Source organism: Ammodytes marinus (genome assembly GCF_949987685.1).
Source record: "Ammodytes marinus genome assembly, chromosome: 3".
NCBI classification, from domain to species: Eukaryota; Metazoa; Chordata; class Actinopteri; order Uranoscopiformes; family Ammodytidae; genus Ammodytes; species Ammodytes marinus.
Genome location: NC_137232.1, coordinates 11099848 through 11120992, shown reverse-complemented (window position 1 = coordinate 11120992; position 21145 = coordinate 11099848). Strand labels below are relative to the sequence as shown.

The window sequence follows — 21145 nt, the reverse complement described above, 5'->3', positions numbered from 1 at the left end:
AAGTGGCATATTAGCATGGATAACTAGCCGCTGACCGTTAGCATCTGTCACTGAGAACAGCAGGAGAGTGGAGCAGGTTAACTCATTAATTCCGTCAGTTGGGGGTTATTAATTACCTCGGGCCCTGACGGCGGCGCGTAGCCACACGGCCAGCGGAAGCCATCAGTGTGATGGATGAGGGACACACGGCCACCGAAAACTGATCACCATGATTGATGAGATAACACTCGTCACACATCTTAACCTTGACATATAGGGGGGACAAGGTCCCGTACTAGAGGTGCCACCCTTTAAAATGCAAAACTCCAAAAAGTCGCGTCTGGGTTGACATCCTGACTGGTGTTAATGTAGGCCAAGAACAAAAGCCAGTGAGGCTAACGACGTTCATAACACACATGCCAACCTTTGCTGACAATCACAGCAGCTTTGCTAACGTTGGCCAGTGCCAGGGGGGGGAGGGCGAGTGAGTTGCCAGCAGTTTGTCTGTCAAACGCGGGATGATTTATAACTGTATTTTCAGCAGCAACCAATCCATCACCAAAAGAGCCACCCACGACACTGGCCTAATTAAAATGTCTCTACCTGACACATAGGGGCAACAGCCAAAGGAGCAGATGAGCAGAAAAGGTTGGAAACCATTTGAATTTTTACAAAAATTTAGTGCCATCTGAAATGTGCACGTTTTATGTACACAACCTAAAAAGTGTACAACCCCTTTCGGAAAACGTTCTGTTGCATAAATAACAGGGTTTGTGTTCATTTACAAGCTTAACGAACCATTCCCTGCTCCAATGTAGAGCTGCTGTTAAGAACGGAGCCACCTACACATTGTTACCGTTTGGATTGCATAACTGACGAAAACTGAAATATTGTTCTGAAGGCTTCCTGCAGACCAAGGTCTCCACGTTCTTATTGACACGTAGGCCTCAACTTCCTCCCTAATTCCTCTAGCCTGGCCTTAACAAGGAATATTAGCACAATGGTTATATCGCTAAAATCTTAAGCATTCCACCCAGCCACTTCAGAATTGGATAAGACCACTCCTAATAAATAAATGAGACCAGGGTACTGAAGGTGTATGTGAGGAAAAATAATACAATTACATAAAGCTTCAAGAGAATGACAGAACAGGGAGCGGTATAGGCCTCTTTGTTTGGCAGAACACTGTTTGACTTGGCTACATCGGGTAGGGGAGGCCACTCAGATTCTACTTTAGCACCCATGCTAGGTCCCCAAGGGTGGCACGACCCAATGCTGGGCAGAGCGCCAAATCAGTGAGGACCTTTTGTGACCTAAGATTTGCACAGCAGGTGGCTAATGGACTTTAATTCAAGGCAAACCAGACAGAGACATACACACAAACAGAGACTTACAAACCTCTGCACACCTGCACACTCTCAGGTATGCAAACAGAGCCATTCAAAGGCCACTCTGGACTACACCGAGGCACTTTTGCGGTACCATGCGTGCAGAACACACAAAACGATGCACCTCCACCAAACAGGCTTTGTGTATGCAAGGGACATGAGCACAGCAGGGACGACGGGAGGTAAACAAACTCCGTCAAGGTATTGTCTCGGCCCCAAGGCCCCCGGGGACTTGAGTCTCCTGTTGGACATGTGTGCTGCTCCTGCATGTGTGAGTGCGAGCAGGCCTGTGTGTATCTAGCACGCTTTTCCTGACATTGTTTACAATGAAAAGAGACGCGTTTGGATTCGATTTATGAAAAATAAATCAGGGAGAGAGGTGGGAGGTGGGGGGGATATGCTAATGCTGTTTATGCTAGGGGACACTGTTTAGCACACACCGCTAAACAATCAGGAGAGCTGAACTATTCTCCCCGCAGCCAGTCGGGGAGAATAGGGCCAGGAAAAGGGAGGATGTGTGAGGAGAACACAACCAAGAATAGGTGAAGAGGAAGAGGAAGCGATAGGGAAGCAGTCTCAATGGGGCCTCATATCCAATTCTGTAAACAAGGGTAAACCCTGTGTCGCGCTGCAGCACAAATACATAACACATCACTAAAATCCCCCCCACACAATGCAAAACTTACAACACAGTAGATTTGTCACGTTTATATGTGTCCATGGTAGATTTTGATTCATGCTTCCATAGCATGTGTTAACCACATTATAGAGCTGGGCAATTAATCAATATGATATTGATTGTGGTTATACAAGTTTCGATTGCATGTAAGATTTGGGGATTGTGCCATTGAGATATACTTAATTATAATTGCCTTAACATGTCGTATATGTCTTATCCAGGTTTGAAACAACTGCAACAAGTGGTCAAATGCTGGGAGCTTACAGTATTGGACTGTTGTAGCTCAGTAAAATGAACGGACAATCTTTCTCCTTGCCTGGTCATCATATTAGAAAAAGAAAAAAAGGCTAAGGAATGGATTTTAAATGTTTAATCTTCTGATTGATCCCTAAAACAATTGCTATTTTGTTAGCAATTGTCTCATAAAAAGTGTCTAAAGTGTATCAGAGCAACCAACTGAATAATTCCTGTATTACCCATGCATCTTTTTTGCATCTATGAACACATGTGTATGCTCATGATGCCTCGGCTCGCCTAATTACAGTATGTCAAGTTAAAAAAGTGTGCAATGTGGGTGGTTAGTGTCAGTTATTTATTGAAATAGAAAATGAGATTCAAGCCGTAATGCCTATAATTTGATACGTTCAGTCTATTGTCCAACTCTAAAATGCCTCTCAATGTTTCCACCCTGCTTCCCACAGATGTGTGACCTCAGGTGGCTATGATGGTACCAGAAAATGGTTCCAGCATGCTGTCATTACCCACAAACAATCCCAAATAATACGTTGCATTGGAGAGTATGACTAAGTTTCATTCTTAGCATAGACTGACCCAAAAAGATGGGGGGGGGGGGTTCTAGTCTGCTGCGTCCCTGTAGATAGATGATGAGATCAAAAAACAAAGCACTTTCAAAAACACTTCCAACACACGTGACGCGTTCGGAGTGAACACACATGTCAACACTTAACGCGTGTGCAGAAACATGCATACAAAAGCTTTAATTACCTAGCTGCCTGGGGTCTCGGGGGGGTAAAGTTTAACATCAACCTTGTCGGTTTCTCAGAAGTGGCGTGCTGGGGTTACGAGGAGGGGTTGGAAAGGGTCGACTTATGGGTGCAAAAAGGAAGGTATTTTTAGGTTGTTTGTTTAGGTAATCTACTGGCAGCTCCCAGACGACAGCCTGTCTGGGGCCTCAAAGCACCTTCTATTGTGCATGTGTGTGTGCGTGAGGGTGTGTGTCCCTGAGAGTAACTGGGCGCACCATTGTGTCACTGCAATGTGTGCTTGTTTACATGCAGTTTTAACCACTGTGCGCGTGTGTGTGTGTGTGTGTGTGTGTGTGTGTGTGTGTGTGTGTGTGTGTGTGTGCTCAGTCAGGGTACATAATAACTTTCCTGGGTCACTAGCTCTTCAACAGCTCATGTCGGCCCAATGACGGTCTGCTGGTCTCCACTGTGGCTGTCACTGCTTTAACCTTTGACCTCTCCTAATGTCACTCTGGCCTCACTCTCTCCAGACCACTTTCCCCTCTTCTCTCTCTCTCTCTCTCTCTCTCTCTCTCTCTCTCTCTCTCTCTCTCTCTCTCTCTCTCTCTTAAAACAGCATTGAGGTCATCGCTGTCGTGGAACTGATACCCCTCCAACTTGAAACTGTGTCAGCTCCTGTTCGCAGGGCATGGCTTCGCATGATGTGTATGTATGTGTGTGCATTCCTGTGCTATGTATGTCGGCAAACTTAGCCGTTGGGTGTGTGCGTTGCCCTCCCTAACCTCAGGCTAGTTGAACCTGCCCTTGCGAGGGGGAGGGGTCGGTGGGGGCTACAGGGTGTGTAACAGGAGCCTGGGGTTAATGGCTTCTGCTTAGACCGGGTTACTCTGCTAATGTGTAACATTTTACCCTGTAGCTTTGATGTGAGGACGGACACACAGGCACGGCCATGATAGCGAGGCGAAAAAACTAAAGAGTAGCGTCGATTCAAACGCGCAGCCAGCTTTGAAGTAAGTTGTGTGTGTGTGTGTGTGTGTGTGTGTGTGTGTGTGTGTGTGTGTGTGTGTGTGTGTGTGTGTGTGTGTGTGTGTGTGTGTGTGTGTGTGTGTGTGTGTGTGTGTGTGTGGCCACCACTGGAAGAGGGCCAGAGTCGAGTTTCTGCATGGGCTATGTTTTGTATTTCTCGGGACGTCTCGCCTTCTTTCACTCCAGGTATGTCTACTGCTCTCTTCCTGTGCCTTCACGGTTATCTCTCCTTATCTTTATGGATTCCTTCAGCACTTAGGGAGCGATACGCCATACTTGGCAGCACCTATGGCAGCTTCTGATGCCTCCTGAAAGCTGCCAAAAAAAATTCTCCTTAACCTTCTGTATTCTTTTGCCTAACACTGCCATCATTCTATATTTACTTGCCAAACAAAAGGGATCTGTATTGTACCGGCACAAAGCTCTTTTTAAAATTGCTTCGGTAGACTATCCTTTTCTCCTACATAGTATACTAAAAGGGTTTTCTTGATTCGAAGGTAGTTCCCATAAAAAAATATATTTTCTTTAAAAGTATAAAGTAAGGTGAAAGATCCCCTACGATAGACACACAGGTAGAGATATTGACGTTAATATCAACCGCAGCTGCCAGAGGTCGTGACATGTCTACGCTGGGCTTGTTCAAAGAGCCATCACCGTCTGTACCCATAACCCCCCACTTCACCTTTCACATCTCCAGCCGTTTATCAGGGCAGCTAGACAGGAGTCAATTCATCTGGCTCTCTTTCTCTCTCTCTCTCTCTCTCCTTTTCCTCGACACACACACACACACACACGCTCCCTCTGTCACACACATCCACGCTCTACTTGGATATCCTTGTGCATTCCCATTCCATTTCAATCATGTTCTTTTCTCTCAATCTCTATACTTCTATCTCTCTATCTATCTGCTTTCTCTCTCTCATACTCTTTACTCTGTGGTATGTGAACCTTCAATGGATCTATCTTATATATTTTCTTCTTCTTCTTCTTCTTCTTCCTCCGCTTCCAACAGTTTATTTGACAGCTAGCCACAGATCAGTGGGGATCAAGGACAGTAATCCCAGAGACGTGCCCTATGGCATGGACACACCTTTGCCTTTGGGCTGGAGAGATCGACAAGCTTGGGACCCCCGGTGTGCTGCAAAGAACCTCCACATATCCCCAAATTACATTTCAGCTCTCCCACCGAGAGGTTACACAGGCGGTTGGCAACCCCCACGGCTTGTTTGATACACATGCAAGCGTGTATTTTGCAGCAAGAGGTCAGCCATCTGATCTCATATGCTTCTGGGCTGAACACCAGGACAAGGTGTTGGGAGTTAATGGCAACTAGTGGGAAAAAAATGAGTTGCCAAGCAGTTCCAGCAATACATTCCCTATTTCCAAGAGAATAGTTTTAGCATTTTGAGGAATACGCTGATTTGCTTCTTTTTTGAGGGTTACATGAGGGGTTTTTGAGGGTTACATGAGGGGTTTGAGCAGCACCTTGTTAGCTTATCTGACTGAAAGCGGGAGGAAGCAGCTAGCCTGGCTCTGGCCAAAGGTAGGAATATCTGCCTCTCTATCTGCACCTCTCATTAACAGTTTACATTTTGCACATTGGAATCTCGGTTGACTTCCTTCCTCGTGTGTTTATGTGCACAGACTCGTACCTTGAGCTTTTAATAAATGATTCAGCTATTTTATTTTTCAATACAGCTGTTCACCTTTTGTGGCAATGATTCATCGGGGAGATTTGTACTGCCATTAAAGCCTTGGAAGTGCTCCAAACTCATCTAACATGGTCTATGTACTCTATAGGTAATGAAAGGGACATCCCAAAATACCTCCTCACACTCACGCAACTCTATATTGCATTGACAGACGCCCTTGCAACCACCTGCCAGTGTTCCTCACCTTCTTCCAACATATAAATCAAATAGTGTAAGTGTGTGTGTGAGAACGAATGAACCAGCAAGCCATTTCCTCCACCACCGAGATTGGAAAAGTGTGGGGGGGAGGGGGGGGGATCTTAGCTCATTAAGATGGGCACTGTGTCCAGTCTCAGGGCACATCAGATTACAGAGCGGCCCTTTTATTGCACAGGGCTTTTTTGTCATAACCCCTAACTGATTGCCACGGAGCAGCCTTTTGTTTTGGCCACTGAACTCAGCGCCCCCCCCCCCCCCCCATGAGAAAGAGGATGACAAACAGGAGAGAAGAAAAAGACCACCTACTATCGCCCCGGCGCGATGGAGAGAGCTTAAGATAGAAATCAACGGGAGAAAAGAGAGAGAGAGCGAGAGAGAGAGAGAGCGAGAGATGTAACATTTTCAAGGTGTTTGCAATCAGCCTCCCATTGTCAGACGCTGAGGGAGATTGTTGGCGGTCCATCTGAAGAGCTGCAGGGCTGAGTTGGTCTCCGGGCTGCAGATTGCTCAACCCGATTGGAACGTTAATAGAAAGTTTATGATACACCATGCGATATGCCCCTGCCGCAACAGATGCACGGAATAAATATAGGACAGATAATGGTTCAGACACACACACACACACACACACACACACACAAACACACACACACACACACACACGCACATACACACACACACACACACACACACACACACACACACACACACACACACACACACACACACACACATACCCTCTGTCTGTCCACACTCACACCCCACAGTCCTCGCGATCAGTAACATATTGCCCTATGGTTCAAAGGGGATTTCCGTGCAATGGTGAACCGACGGCTGAAGTGCAGGGAAAAGCACGGTTGCCTGACTGGAACTAAATCTCTTTCCACTTCACTTCCTCCCATGTTTTGTGTCTCTTTTTCCCTCTCTATACCTCCCTCCCACTCCTCCTCATCTCCATGATATCCGCTCTTCTTGGCGAGAGAGGTCCGTTGTTCCTCTCTTCTAGCACTACAGCGGTGGCCGAAGCACCGTTTCCACTGAGCAGCACGGTTTGGTTTGGCACAGTGAGGTCTGGTAAGGAACAGTAACCTCTCTAGGTCAGAGCTATGAACGGCAATGGCCCTTATAAACAGCTACAAGTTGCGTCACGGTTCCCTTATTGTGGTACCCTTTCCCATTTTTGACAGTGGAAACCCAAATAAATGTGTGCAATGCCAAACCGAACCACAACGCTCGAGGATTTTATCTTTTTTCTCTGAAACAGCCTCCCCCCCACCACCACCATGCCCACTTCATCACTATCCACTTCTCTCCTCCGTCTGCCTTTCTCTGCCTATACATCCGTCCATCTCTCCCTTACAAACTCGGGGGAAGAAAAAAATGTCCAGGCGAGTGACAGAGAAATAGAGGGGGCAAGAGAGCAAGAGGGAGAGTGTGCAGGAGAAAATGGAGAGACAGGGGAAACAGCCGGAGGAATGGGGCAACGGCAGGGACGGATAGAAGGAGAAGGAGAGGGAGGGGGTGAAGGGTTGTGTTGGTAGAGAGCTGGGGTATTGATTCAGGGTCTTTTGACATGCTAATTTGCTTGCTGACTGCTTTAATCGCTCCCTCTTCCCATCGCAGGCTTTAAAGGGGGGGGGGGTGCTTTTTAAAAAGATGAGGATGAGAGGAGAGAAGAGAGAGAAAAATTTTATCATCCCTTTGAATACCTTTTCGACCCTTCCAGAGCTATATGTTCATGATGTCAGCAGACAACCGTGGCAGTAGTAGCAGAAAAATCTCCATTTTAACAGTATATAGGCTAAGCTGTCATTACTCCTCATTCAACACTTAGAGTAGGCTAATAGATTAACACTTGCACTGATCTACATTGTACTGTATACTGCTTGGAAGGTAGTGTCTCCTGCTAGCTCGCCAATAACTTCATTTTTACAGTTTTGGGAGATTTTGAAATAATTCAAGATCCAAGGGTTCCTTTATGGGTTGAAAGCTAGTATGTTACATAGTGGTTTTCATAAGACTGCAAAACCATGTGAAAATAATTAAACTCCAATTGTGGAACACTTACACTGAAGTTTTAAATTCTAAAAAAAATCACAGATTCAAACATTAGTTTTCCCTTTTTTTCTCTAAGATGTTTTGTCTCACCACCATTATCCAACTCTGTAGCCACTTAATTTCCATTGTGCATTGCACTGTAGGACAACAGCGAAATCTAAAAGAAAAATCTAACTTTTTTAAGCATGCTGGCATCTGTGAGTATGCTTAATTTCGTCCAATGAACTACTTAAAACCTCCCAAATCAAAAGCTGCTTAGTAAAACGGGGCTTTGACACAGCTTGATTTTTAATCTTGTGTTGAAAAAGGAAATCCAGCTTTTATAAAGCTAATTTAATTAAGATCACTCAAAATGTGTATCTGCCTATTCACATATTGAAATGACACAAACCCCATGCTGAGAGAAACGCAGTGTCCTATTTGCTCTGCATTATGTGATGGCATTGTTGTGGGCTATTTACAAAATTACATTGTATAATTTTACCAACACATTGGGATCATTTGTTTTATTTCTAAAGAAGAGCTTCTCCTAAAAAACCTGTGTTAGTTCCTTGAAAGGTAGCCCAATGCATTCCTCTGGGAAATGCTTTCAGGGATCTTGACTGTTACAGGAAAAGGCTTTTAAAACTCAATAGGAGATAAAAAGACGTAAAGATGGGTATTGGTACAGTCTAACTAGCTTTGTGGGAACACTGTGGCCATCAGGGCATGCTCGATCACTTGTGGCTTCCTGCCCTGGACAAGGCACGGCAAGGGGAAAGAGAAAGAGGGAGACAGAGAGAGAGAGAGAGGGGGGGGGGTGATGAGTGCTGAGAACTGCAAAGGGAACAAACACTGAGGCAGGACGGCAGTCCAACAGGAAAAACATTTCAGCACCTCGGCTAATGATGGCTGAATTACCTCCGCCCTCCCCTAACCTCCCTCCTCTATCCAGTCAGTGTGTGTGTTTAGGGGACTTTTATTTTCATCATTTGAGAAACAAAACAATATGAACATATAAAGGAAAAATGCTTTTAGCGATTACTTCAGGAGGAAGGGGAAGGCTGGTGGCAGATTACCCATGAGACATTGTGTCCCTTTCTTTCTCTATGTGTTGTTCTTTCCTAGTTTCTGTCGGTAATAGATTCCTCGTCTCTATTCAGCAGCACAAAATGAGCCTCTCTGGTGGCAGGGAGAGTGATGAGTACATTCACCTCCATTCGACTACTGCGCTGTACTCAGCTCTGAGAGTGTGTGTGTGTGTGTGTGTGTGTGTGTGTGTGTGTGTGTCTGTGAGTGCTGCTTACACACACTAAAGCTTGAGAGTGTGTGCAGGGATCTGCTATACATATTTATGAACGTGTCTGAGTCTATTACTTAACATGTCCGGTGTTACATTTTGCGTGTGCACCTGGATTTTTGTGTTGGTTTGTGTAAGCATGCATGCATCGCTGTACATGTTGGTGTGTACATACATGCGCCCTTCCCTGCAAGTGTTTAGATTTTTACTATTCAAGTTTGCGTGCACACTCACACTGGTGTAAGCGTGTGTGTGTGTGTGTGTGTGTGTGTGTGTGTGTGTCTGCTTGTGGGAACAATGTCGGTGATGATGTGCGGCTCCTATAGCTGCCTCCCTCCCAACAGTGAAGGTAATCTCATTATTCAGCCCACTTCCTGCCTCTGCCACCACAGACAGCCTGACGAACACTAACCACCTTGACGGCCGGATAAAGTGTGAATGGGGGAGAATTGCTAGCGGAAACTCAGCCACAAAATACAGGAAGATAAAAGGAGAGGGGAAAAAAGAATGAAAAGAGATTATAGCTCATAAAGAGCCATTAAAGCAACAGGAAATTTGAAGAGACAGAAGAAGAAAAACAAGCAAGCAATCGTGTTGACCAAGGAGAAGATGCAAACACTGCGTGTGTGTGTGTGTGTGTGTGTGTGTGTGTGTGTGTGTGTGTGTGTGTGTGTGTGTGTGTGTGTGTGTGTGTGTGTGTGTGTGTGTGTGTGTGTGTGTGTGTGTTCGTGTGTGTGTGTGTGTGTGCGTGTGCGTGTGCGTGTGCGTGTGCGTGTGCGTGTGCGTGTGTGTGTGTGTGTGTGTGTGGTTGGCCAGACGGAAGGGAGATGAAGAGCAAGAGGACTGAGTCTGTGTATTTAAAGCCATTGGGGACCAGCGGGCTAAATAGAATTACGTGGTGAATTTAGAATGATGCTCCCGAGCGCATATTTAACACTGTCAACAGAGGGAGAGAGAGAGAGAGAGAAAGGAAGATCCACACACACACACACACTCAATGAGCAGAGCATGGGAGAGAAACTTCATCCCTTAAACCTCTTAATCCAATATGAATGAGAGTTTGCAGCTCAGCAAAGGCTGCAGGGAATGGAGAGCGTGGAGGGGGGTCTCAGGTGAGAAAATGCTCCGATCACACAATGACATCACTATCAAGCTGTAAGCTGCTATGCACACACAGAAACACATGCAAATTATGGAGTGAGGGTACAAACAAAGTGGTGAAAATGAAGGCCCAAGGCTTAAAGGGAGTTAAAAGTGAATTGTATATTCATGTGTGTGAGTGTGTGTCTGCATGCATGTGTGTGTATGTGTGTGTGTGTGTGTGTGTGTGGTGTGTGTGTGTGTGTGTGTGTGTGTGTGTGTGTGTGTGTGTGTGTGTGTGTGTGTGTGTGTGTGTATATGCTGGTTAACAGCTCAACCATGAACCAGCATTTTGCAGAGTCAAATGTGTCTGTCACCTTCACGCCCCAACCAAGCTACATCCTCAACAAACACACATGACGACCACATGAAGGCAAATACACACACACAACTCACACATTTTCCTGAAAAACGCACGCCACTGCTGCCAAGAGCGTTCAAAAGTTTATCTCACTAGAAAAACAGTTAAGGCAATTATCATTCCCATAATGACATACGTAGTTGTCACTAATCTCTCCCTCCCACCCCTCCAACAGTAGGGACCCCCTCACCAGATGTGGAGCGAGGTAACTCCCTGACCCCCACCCTTCCCCAACATAGCTTTGGGGGGGATGGGGTGGTGGTTAACAGGGAAAGGGATCCCAAATGCAAACAGACAGAGTCCCCTCTTCTCAGATCAGGGGGCGCTTGGCCCTCAGTGCCCCCTCCTGTATACCCTGGCCACCCTTGGCCTTCCCCAAGCAAAGCCTCAAATACACAAGCCCCCTGCCACAGCTGTCAAAACCTTGACGTCTTAATCAATCCTGGATCCCCGACCCTGTCAGACATAGCAGTAAGATGGATACAGAAGGGGACAACCTCTGACCTCTGTCAGGGTTGGAGAATACAACTCCAATGTGCCCCATCAGCCCCCCCGCTGCTACCTCTCTTTCCCCCTCAAACATGGCCAGTCCCAGTCGGCTCCGCTGCTGCCCCAAACAATGATGGAGGAGAGCCCATTCATCCTGGGCTGGGAACCAAGGGCCAAGGTGCCCTTGTAACCCCGCACGCACACAAGACAAGCACAGACACACAAGCATGCTATACTCGCATACACTTGGGCACACACAATTGAGCTTGTGTTCACCATGGAATACCTTTCCAAAATAAAGGTTACAACAGAACAAGCCATATGATCATAAACACAGGCTGTCAAACTCTTATACACTTATAAGTTACTTGCTAATATTTCAGAAAAAACACCTTAGCCCACTTATACCCTGATATCTAGTCTCCCTCCCCCAATACCAGCTCCTCTCCAGGTCCCTTCAATAGCATGGTCATATAGCAGAGTAGCCCGCAGAGCCTGTCATGTTAAGGAATATTAACCAGCTCATCAGTGCACTTGTAGACTAACAGTGGCCAGTACCTACTAACCCTTCAGTCACAGGAGCTGACCGATACTGGAGCCTCTGGCGGCAATGCAGCTTCAAACTCAGTGCATGTTATCCAGTCTCCAATTGGAAGTGAAATGTAAGGAAACTTTTTAAACTGTGTAATTGGAGCTAAAAGCGAATGGAGCGGCTGTGTTGGCACTCTTAACTTAAACAAACTGAAGCAGATGCAGCGATATGAGAACTAAATGGATATATTGGCATGAAAAGCAATACTGCCAGCTCAGAGGCTGGCAGACGCAACAAGACTGCATTAGTCATAAAAAAAATCAAGGTTTACATTGCCATTCTTCGGGGAGCAACAGCTATTCATCTCAACTGAAATGAAAGAGGAGAGATGAGCGGCCCAGTTCAATGTCCCAGGCACATGAACACCAGGATATACACAGCATGAGATCAGGGTTCTCATTCTGATTTGAAACGAGAGAGGCTTTTTTAGTAAATTGCATGACAAAGGGCCGATCCAGCATAGATGTACCTAAAGTCTGTAACCAACTACTTGTCTGGTCTCCTTCAAGAGAAGGAGACCAGTGGTCCCTCCACCCCTATGTGCTGATTTGAAGCCAGCCATGGGGAAAGAAAGCCATCTGAACCCAGCAACAGGGGAGCATTCATTTCACAGATCATTTCTACAGCTCAGATGATACTCTTTTGGACAAATCCACATACAAACAACACACACGACCCCCATCTGTGACTACTTGCTGCTCCCTTGCCTCCTCTACCCCCCCAAGCAGCCAGTGGTACCCCTAAATCAGCAGATCTGCTTGTCATGCAATTAGTCCTCTGAGATAAAGGCTCCCTCGTAAATTAGGAGAGGTGTAGTGGTCCGTCCCCCTGTTAATCACCCGTGCCCAGCCTCTGACCCCCTCACTGCTGTGGCTTAACTGCTTTTTTGTTGTGTGCAATGGTGGTGGGTGGCTGCTGGAGTATAGTATACCAATAAACTATCGTGGCAGAATTGGCATCCGCTCGGCCTGGCCAGCTGACAACTGTGCCCCGGCTTAGCAAAATGCTGCTTGTGATCCACAAAACAGCTGCTGAGCACCACTCCATGCTATCCACAATGCACTGCTGCATACCATAAACTACAATCTGCCGCAGTGAAACAAGCACGTGAAATTACCGTACGGTCAATCAAGAGTGCCATTCATCACGAGAGAATGAGCTGGAAACGTCTCAAAGCGCAAATTTTGTAAAGATCCATTGCCAGGTGTTGTGTGACAGCCAATTCCAAGGTAATGTTGTGAATTTACCAACATGTTGAAGGCTCTATCATGCTCCTAGTAAAAAAAAAATATGAAAGGGGGCACTCTACCGTGACCTTAAAACCTCATCAAAAAGCCTGGTATAGGATCAAGGCGAGCTGAGTCTAGAATAATCGTCCCGAAAGGGCCATTCCGTCCTACCAAATAGCACTATTTCAACCCCATCTCGCTGCTGTGTATTTTCACTCTTCTCATACATGCTTGGAATGATAAAAATCTTGCTCTCTCTCTCTTTCCTTCCCTCCCTTCCAAAGCTGTCTATCTCTTTTTCCCAGCTCCGGGTTCCATAGGGAATAAAGAGGCAGGTTGGGGGTGAGAGACATACAGTAGTGGTAGTGCAAACCAGCAGGAGCTCTACACCCTCCTTTCCCAGTGTCAGCAAGTCTCCTGGGATGCATCCCACTGCACAATACCTCCCAGTGGGCCTGCTAATTACTCCATTTACAATCATCATTGCTTCTATCACCCAAGCAGACATTGGAAAAAAGACTATTGAGAATGGTGGAGTGTGGAGAAAAGACATTTCCAACAGAGTGTGAGGTGGGTGAGGAAGGAGGGAGAGGAGGGAAGGACAAAGAGAACGAAAGGAGCAAGAAAATGGGGAGAAATTAAAGAGTGAGGACACTGCAGGGACTGGAAGGCTTCGAAAAGAGAGAGTGATCTATAAATAGAGAAAGAGTTAGTCCCCCCCCTCCTCCTCCCAAAAGAAAAACACAAGACAAACGTCAGTTCTTTACCTTGGCATTCTGCATTGCGCTCCTCGTATCCAGGGTTACACAGGCAATTCCCAATGGGCACCAGCCACTCTCCGTCGGCCCCGCAGTACATCTTGGGTACCTCCTTCTCCTCTGAGTTATCCATGCATGAGCCGCGAACCTCCACCAGCGAGGAGGTGTCGGCTCCGGTGATGGTGTCGGGAAACTGGGCCAAGTTACGCACCGCCAGAGGACACTTCTTGTAGAAGACCCTGACGGACACCAGGGCAATACACGCTCCAACATCCTGGAAGGCCAGATAGAAGCCTTTACGGGACAAGGCGCCCACGTCCCTCACCTCCGTGTTCAGCTTCATGATGCGATCGCCGATGTCCACCTGGGTGAAGCTCTCGTCGGCCGCGATGGTGTCGATCTTGCCGAACTGGTTCTCCCGGATGTAGCGCTCCTTGTCGTTGTTGGACTCGTAGTAGTAGAGGTTGAAGGTTTCCTTGCAGGTTCCCATCACCCCCGGCAGGCTGTTGCAGTCTCTCAGGGTGAACTTGATCTCGATGTAGACCCGCTGGGCACCGCCTCGGGGGATCCAGTCGGTGCGGAGCCAGTTGTTCTGGCTGGGCTCCATGACGTTACACACCTGGTACGTCCGAATGGGAATGTTCTTTTCGTCCATTATACTCACTTCCTCCCACTGCATGGGGAAAGGACACAACATTACAACATTGTTACAAGGGTATTCTGATCTCTTTGGCAAATCTGCAAATTGATTGGGGTTGTTGAATTCCAAAACATTGTTTAATTTGGTTATTTGAGACATTATGGGAAAAACTGTTTGAAAATGGCATAACAAAGTCATGACTGGATTGCTAAAGGTTAAGGCCATCAATGAAATAATACAACTAAATGATCTCCTCATTAAAATGGACAGTGCAAGTAAACACAAAAGACCTGGAAGTCTAAGAATGTGCAAAAGGGCACGCAAGAAAGATTAGTCAATATCTGAGTCTCAGCAGAGCAATTAATTGAGGGCTAAACTGGAAGCATATTTTATATGTGGCACCTAATGGACTTGTTAGGTCCTAATAAAGAATATTTGATATATAAATATTTATGGCTTTTTCTTTGCGAGAAAATATATTTGTAATAAGTTCCATACCTCTGTAATGTGTTCAATTCAATTAATTGGGGAATGGTATACAACATCCTCCAAACACATACACACACACACACACACACACACACACACACACACACACACACTCCTACACTGAAAGGCCTGAGAAAAAAAAGCAGGAATGAAAATCTTTTTTTTTTCTTTCTTAAGATCATTAGGTAATGATCTAATGTTTGCCTGCTTTTCATCTACATACATGACGGGTACTGGGCTACAGAGCCACACATGTTCCCCGGTGTTGTTAGTATGAACTCACAGGAGAGAGAGAGAGAGAGAGAGAGAGAGAGAGAGAGAGAGAGAGAGAGAGAGAGAGAGAAGGAGTCGTCGACGTGGGGCGCATGGATTACGTTATCCGGCGCGGCCTGGCTTATTATTGCCGGGAGGGAATGTTTGTTTTACTTATGATAAAGTTCCCCCTTCTCGACAGATCCCTGTTGAGCAAACACGAGCACGTCTTGAGAGGCTCAAAGCGCTGTGTTCCCCTCCTAAGTTTTTCACTGTGTGCTTTAAATGAAGTCTTTGACTGAGCTGGGCTGTAAACAAGAGCAGACAGGCCTTTGGCTGCCGTCGCTTCAGCCATTTAGAAAAACCATAGCAAAAAAAAGAGTCATAATGGGATAGTGGAGGATATGGGTTATGCTGCCAGATTTGATTTGACGCCTTATCATAAACAATCTGGTTTTAAAGCCCTATATCCCCAAGGGAGGGTGGGATAATGCTAAACATAGCTGTGGCTGTATGATTTGAGAATATGTCTATCATTCCCTGCTGTTCCATTCCATTCGGCTCTCTTCACTTTAGTCCCCCTTTTGTTGTGGAAATCAAGCGGGCGCTGAGATAAGGCCGTACCTTTCCCCGATAGCAGGGAAGAGGGAGAATAAGGCCAATTGGTGGTAATGAGAGGGTGAATGCTGGCTTGCTGTGGCTGCCAGGACCCTGTCAATCACTTGTTTGTGATAAAATGGTCGGGGGGGGGGGGGGGGGCTGAGCACAGCACTGGCCAAGTTCATTCAGGGAAGCTTGCACTCAGAGCCTGCAACAGCTGCACAAGGTGAAATTCTGTTTCCCCTGGGTTGGAATTCATTAGTTAAGCTGATTGTTGCAAATTTGTAGTAATTCTCATACATCATTAAAAGGTTAGCTTGGGCTCATCATCACATTTCTGTAAGTAGAATAAATGGACAAAGGAACGCTGACTTACTCAACACTGATTTTTTTTAAATGTGAAATATTAATTAAGGTCACCCCTCACTTTAAAACAACATGGCATTCAAATCCAATGTTGGTCATTTCTATAGGATCAAATAAAGACAGAGTAAAAGGTGGAGTCTCCTATTCTGCGGATTGCTTGTTGTCAAAATCCCTATTTGTCAAAATCAGTTAATTATCTCCTCACAAAATGCTACTGAAAAATAACTGGTGTTAATACACAGCCTAGGCCCTGTAAACTGGTATGTAAACAAAGGGAATGTAAACAAAGGTAGCCCACTGTGGCGAGCAACATGCCCTTTCAGAGAGCATAGGCTGTGTATTAACACTGGATTTATTTTTCAACACACACAAGAACGTACAGGTTTTGACAAGAAGTTATTTTGACAACAAGCATTCTCCCTATTGCTGACTGCAAATGTAAGGCATGGCAATAGCCTTACATTTTCCTATAACCCTCTTATGCCTGTGGCACGCAGTGTGCCACTTTGGCCCTATTTTTTCCCTCTTATCAGAGCCACTGTAGATAGCCCAATTAGACTGAGGGATCATGCATTTGGTTGACCCCTATCCCGTTTCTTTATAGCCAGATCCAGTCATCCTGCGGCGAGAGCTAAAACCCCGCTGCACCTTCCCCTTTATTCATCCATTCCAGAGAGAGGACCCTCTCTCTCTCTGCTGCCAAGTTCCTCTCTCTCGCTCGCTTCTCTTTCGACTCAATGGTGGAAAGGGATATAAAGTTTCTCCACAAAGACCGATTCAATCCACCGTCTATTCAGGAAACCTGACGCCCGCTGCAGTATCGGCCCCTGCATCTGACCATTACAGCGTGGTTAGAGAGAGGGGAAGCCAGGAGAAAGAGGGTTGGGGGGAGGGGGGGGTGCCTATAGACCGGTGGTTCTCAAAGTGGATTCCGGGCACCCCATGGGGGCCCTGGAGGGTGCTCCAGAGTGTCTCTATACAGAACAAAATGGCAAATTCACATTTAGCCATATTTTAGTGTGTGAAAAAGAGTGTGCTGGGAGTGAAATTATGCCTTGATCTCACCCTGAGCCTCCTATCCCTACAGTGCAGACAGCTGCACAATAAATCATTACCAAAGATATTTCCCAAAAAGGGGCTCACCAGGACAGAGTCTTATCAAAGAGAGCTGTGTATCTATTTGGCAGTCCACTCAAGAGCTCCTGCCAGTAGTGGATATTATCTCTCCATTTTTTTTTTTTTTTTTTTTTGCTCAATAGGGGACCATGCGTCCGAAACAAGGGGACACTTCTTTGCAGTACCTACCCCTCCTTCTGTTGGGTTGGCGACCCATCCCAGCTCCCCCTGTACAGATCTGGAGTCCAATAACGTGACTGGAAAACAAGAACAGGGAGAAGTGAGCATGCAGTCTCAGACAGTCCATACAACATCAGCATTGGCATGTATAATCCACTTAGGTCTGACACACTTTGGAGGAAAAAGGGGGGCTTAATGACTAGAAATAACTGTAAAAGCGATATATCATGTATAGGAAAATATCATCATGATAAATGTCAGTACAGAGAGAGAGGATTAAGACTTGTTGGCCAACGTCTTGCAAATGATAAACGGGCAAACGTCTTGTTATGCAGAACTCCCCGCTGCCCTTTACGCGTGTCGTTGTGATTGATTTCCGTTGAGAAAAAGAGATTGTGTACAAATGACAAATGAATTTCCCCCAGTGTCTTTTTTAAAACCAATATTAGTGAGTTTGCTCAGCGTCGGCTCTGAACAATTGATCGTTTGATGGGATCGAAATCAATCAGGGAGCCGTCGGCAATAAAAAAAACTTGGTCGTTGAAGAACAATACGCATTTAAAATTACACTGAAAGAAAAAAAAACGTTCAGAAAAATTCACAAAATGTTCTTCAAAAAAGTTGAAGATTATTCATGTGAACTAATCGAATAATGTTCTATTGAATTAAATGGCATCGAGTGCCTATATAGTCTGTCTAGGTGTTGTTTTGAATGCGGTGTGAGCAAAATGCCAAATGAACTGCTCTGCTTAAATTAATAAATTTACGCCCGTTATATAAACCCACGGTATAAATTATAAGTTGGAACAGACTGATCCATTTTACATCTGAAACATCTTTCATATTTAACCTTACTGATCATTGTGGGTGTGTTGTGTTCCACAGTTTTTTATTTTTGCGCTTTGCCGAGCATGGCAGAACTAGAGAGCGCAATTCAGCAGGGATACAATGCAACCCATGGTGTTGTTTTAAAGAAAATAAAGTGCTGTGTTTATTAGTGTTTTCACTGGAAAGTAACCTATAGGTTGTATTGGGCCTAACATTTTGAAACTGGATACACAGTGCTGCGCCCCGGGACCCTGTGAGCAGGCACCTCTCGCTCCCGAAACCTTCCGAGGCGAGCGCTTGTTTCGTGTAGGACACGCCGTGCTCAATTTAAACAGCTCGCAGTTTTTATGTCGCAATTTCACCAAGCGTGTGGCAACCTGGTAGAGCATAAAACAGTGTTCTATCAATTGCTCTTCTTTAATCCGTCGTGTATATCGTACTTCACCGAGCAGCACCATCTAACTTGTAGGACTGTGTTTTTCCTTGACAGCAGGAGTGATCACCGTGTGCACATTAATTCTGAAATTGATAAAGAGCTGCTTTGCCTGTCGGATGTGTGTCGAATTTTCTCCACACTGTCTTTATCCATTGTGCCTAAATATTCTTCTACAATACATGTCCGGAAGGGTATAGATTTAACTGTTGTTGAGCATATCGGCTTGACCTTCTCGCCTAACAGAGAGATCAGCACGTTAACGGGGGGCTACAAGTATCCCTGCCTGCTCCCAGGCTTTCTGCAGCTGGTACGATCCAAGACCCGAGCCGTGGCCAAAAAAAAAACAGCCGATGCGCATTTGGACAGGCACTTCTCATTCCAGTTTCGTTCACACAAAACCCCGCAAAAAGTCACTGCGTAAAAGGTGCACTGTCTGTCGGTGTTTGCCACCATTTAGACTCGTACCAAAGAAGTGAAGCTCCGCAGCGCAAACACAGGACAGAGACGGAGCGCGGAGATGAAGTCAGAAGTCCGCTGGCAGTTATTTCTTTTCTCCCGACAACCTTACCTTCATTTGGGGGATATATCCGTGCCGACGAAACAAATGTAGAAATCCCAAAAACGAGAAAGGTGGCCGTGAACAAAATCCCTGCCATGAGTGCCATTTAGTGTGTCGTTGTTCCCGTTTTTTCCTCTCCTCTTTTTCTTTCGTTGCTCTTCTTCTCCCAAATCCTTCTCTCTCTCACACACACACACACAGACTCCCTCTCTCTCTCTCTCTCTCTCTCTCTCTATCTCTCTCTCTCTCTCTCTCTCTTTCCCAGTGGAATATGGATTTGAAGCGGACGGGGAGAGAGACGCAACGGGCGCACCACAGCCAGGCAGGAGGCGGGTCCACTCTGTGCGCTCTGACGCGTCAATCCATATGGGAAACTTAGTGGAGGGGGAAAAGGGGGGGCGCAAATAATCGTTAACTACCCCCCCTGCAAACCCCCCCTGCACACCCCCGAAAAAAGTCTCTATTTACCAGAGAAGACCAGTAGCCAGTGACGCGGCGAGTTGGTGACTGTGTGACGAGGTGGCATTTCTCCACGACATTTTTGGCCACACAGGTACAGAGGTGATGTAAAACTCACCATGACTGTGAGTCACCTATTGACATTACAAAAATAAACTGCGGGGGGGAAATGTCCTGTTTGTCAACAGTGGGGGTAAAGAACGAGAGTATGTGCAAGTGTGTGCGCGCTGCCCAGAATCCATAGAGCACAGTTTATCTAGGAAATTAAGTCAGTTTAACTCACTGCCTTCTTAGCTTTAAACGAAAAATACAGACTGTTGCTCGACTATAAATGTATGTATGCATAAAATGCAATGCGTCAGTTTTGTCCTCTGTGTTTTCCTCAGCAGCAGCAGCAGCCACACTGACTGTGCTGATCCTGCCATGTAAGTCTGGGCTCCAGTCAAGCGCAGCGCTGTCCAAGGTGAGCCGCATCGGAGCAAGGTCGCCACCTAGCGGAGATACCGACGCCTGTTCTGCCTCCACAATTGGATTAAAGAACAAGCATGGGCATGACCTACCATAGCACTATACATGGCATTGCACTTTGTGGAATTGACAATGCCCGTTTTGTGATCGGTGGTGAGCTTGTATTGGATTATTGTCGCTTGCTATTATTCTAATATTATTGGGGCTTTTAAGGGGATATTTATGATGAAATGTGCACAGGGATACGTCCGTCAGCACAGGTTACAGAGCAGGCCGGGTCCTGGTGATGAGGAGGCAGCAAAGGTGAATGATGTGCACAAATATAATGGATGTTACATCTGCAGCCTTTCTTCAAACAAAGGCTGCATTGTTCGTGTTTGTCAAAAGCCAGCTGTGTCCAGGTTTTCCTTTTTCTTTTTGCCTGGGGTGCTCTCTCTCTCTCTCTCTCTCTCTCTCTCTCTCTGTCTTTATGTCCTCCTACACACAAGTCTTCCATTGCTCCCATGAGATGTGCCCTGTTTTATGCGACTGGCAGGCAATTCCTTTCAACGATTCCGCAGAGGAGATTGTCACCGAGTGGGCAGGTGAGGGCGTTCTGCATCACCACACGCCACTGCCACTGACCACAGGTCAGTTTCCACAATCACAACCGGCACCTTTATAATATTGTGTCTCCTGTTAAGAGTGGAATGTGGCCTTTAACAGCCTTACAAAGACAGTGATTCAGCTGTGAAGCATCCACTCTGCTGAAGTGTCCTTAGGCAAGTCATTTGATCCCTATCAGTGTGTAGGGCCACTGATGATTCTGAAGTGTGGGGAGCCTCGACAGAATGCCATTCCACAAATTTAAAAAAAAAGTATCTAATTATTGTTATTTC

At 46.0% G+C, this 21145-nt stretch overlaps 1 protein-coding gene across 3 annotated transcripts in view; it reads right to left on the bottom strand.

Annotated features, from left to right (window-relative positions):
• The window catches only part of LOC307271374 (ephrin type-A receptor 4-like), a 60213-nt gene extending 40721 nt beyond the window's left edge, over nucleotides 1–19492 (bottom strand). For all 3 annotated transcript variants that reach the window (XM_080053799.1, XM_080053800.1, XM_080053801.1), the window contains exons 1-3: nucleotides 19350–19492; nucleotides 17527–17594; nucleotides 13884–14547 (exon numbers count right to left, since the gene is read on the bottom strand). In XM_080053799.1, coding sequence (XP_079909925.1) covers nucleotides 13884–14547; nucleotides 17527–17594; nucleotides 19350–19446 — 829 coding nt within the window. In that variant the 5' untranslated portion in view covers nucleotides 19447–19492. The remainder of the gene's footprint in view (nucleotides 1–13883; nucleotides 14548–17526; nucleotides 17595–19349) is intronic.
• Nucleotides 19493–21145: the final 1653 nt, after the last annotated feature.